Source organism: Camelina sativa, unplaced genomic scaffold (genome assembly GCF_000633955.1).
Source record: "Camelina sativa cultivar DH55 unplaced genomic scaffold, Cs unpScaffold08494, whole genome shotgun sequence".
Lineage (NCBI taxonomy): Eukaryota > Viridiplantae > Streptophyta > Magnoliopsida > Brassicales > Brassicaceae > Camelina > Camelina sativa.
In genome coordinates, this window is record NW_010929558.1 from 1 (window position 1) to 431 (window position 431).

Consider the following 431-nt stretch of genomic DNA (forward strand, 5'->3'; position numbering starts at 1 on the left):
TTAGAGGCAAGAAGCATCTTCTCAAGAACATTCAACGTCGTCGATCATCACCACAATCCAACCAAACTTGCACTAGTAGTAGCTGCAGCCAAAGCCAAGGGTCACCTACTGAGGTTGGAGGAGAGATAGAGAAACTTAGGAAAGAGCGGCGTGCATTGATGGAGGAAATGGTTGAGCTTCAGCAGCAAAGCAGAGGTACAGCTCGCCACGTTGACTCTGTGAACCAGAGTCTGAAAGCTGCAGAGCAACGTCAGAAGCAGTTGCTCTCTTTCTTGGCTAAGTTGTTTCAGAACCCTGGTTTCTTGGAACGCCTCAATAACCTCAAAGGAAGAGAAAAAGGAGCACTCGGATTGGAAAAGGCGACAAGGAAGTTCATCAAGCACAAACAGCAGCAGCCTCAGGATTCTCCAACAGCAGGGGAGATGGTGAAG

The 431-nt window shown here is 48.5% G+C and overlaps 1 protein-coding gene across 1 annotated transcript; it reads left to right on the plus strand.

Annotated features, from left to right (window-relative positions):
* Positions 1 to 5: 5 nt before the first annotated feature.
* LOC109131934 (heat stress transcription factor A-3-like) lies at positions 6 to 425 on the plus strand (the record flags this gene model as incomplete). The annotated part of the gene is made up of 1 exon (XM_019243100.1): positions 6 to 425. A coding segment is annotated over one exon (420 nt), but the record flags the coding sequence as incomplete, so codon positions are not given.
* Between the last annotated feature and the right edge of the window lie 6 nt (positions 426 to 431).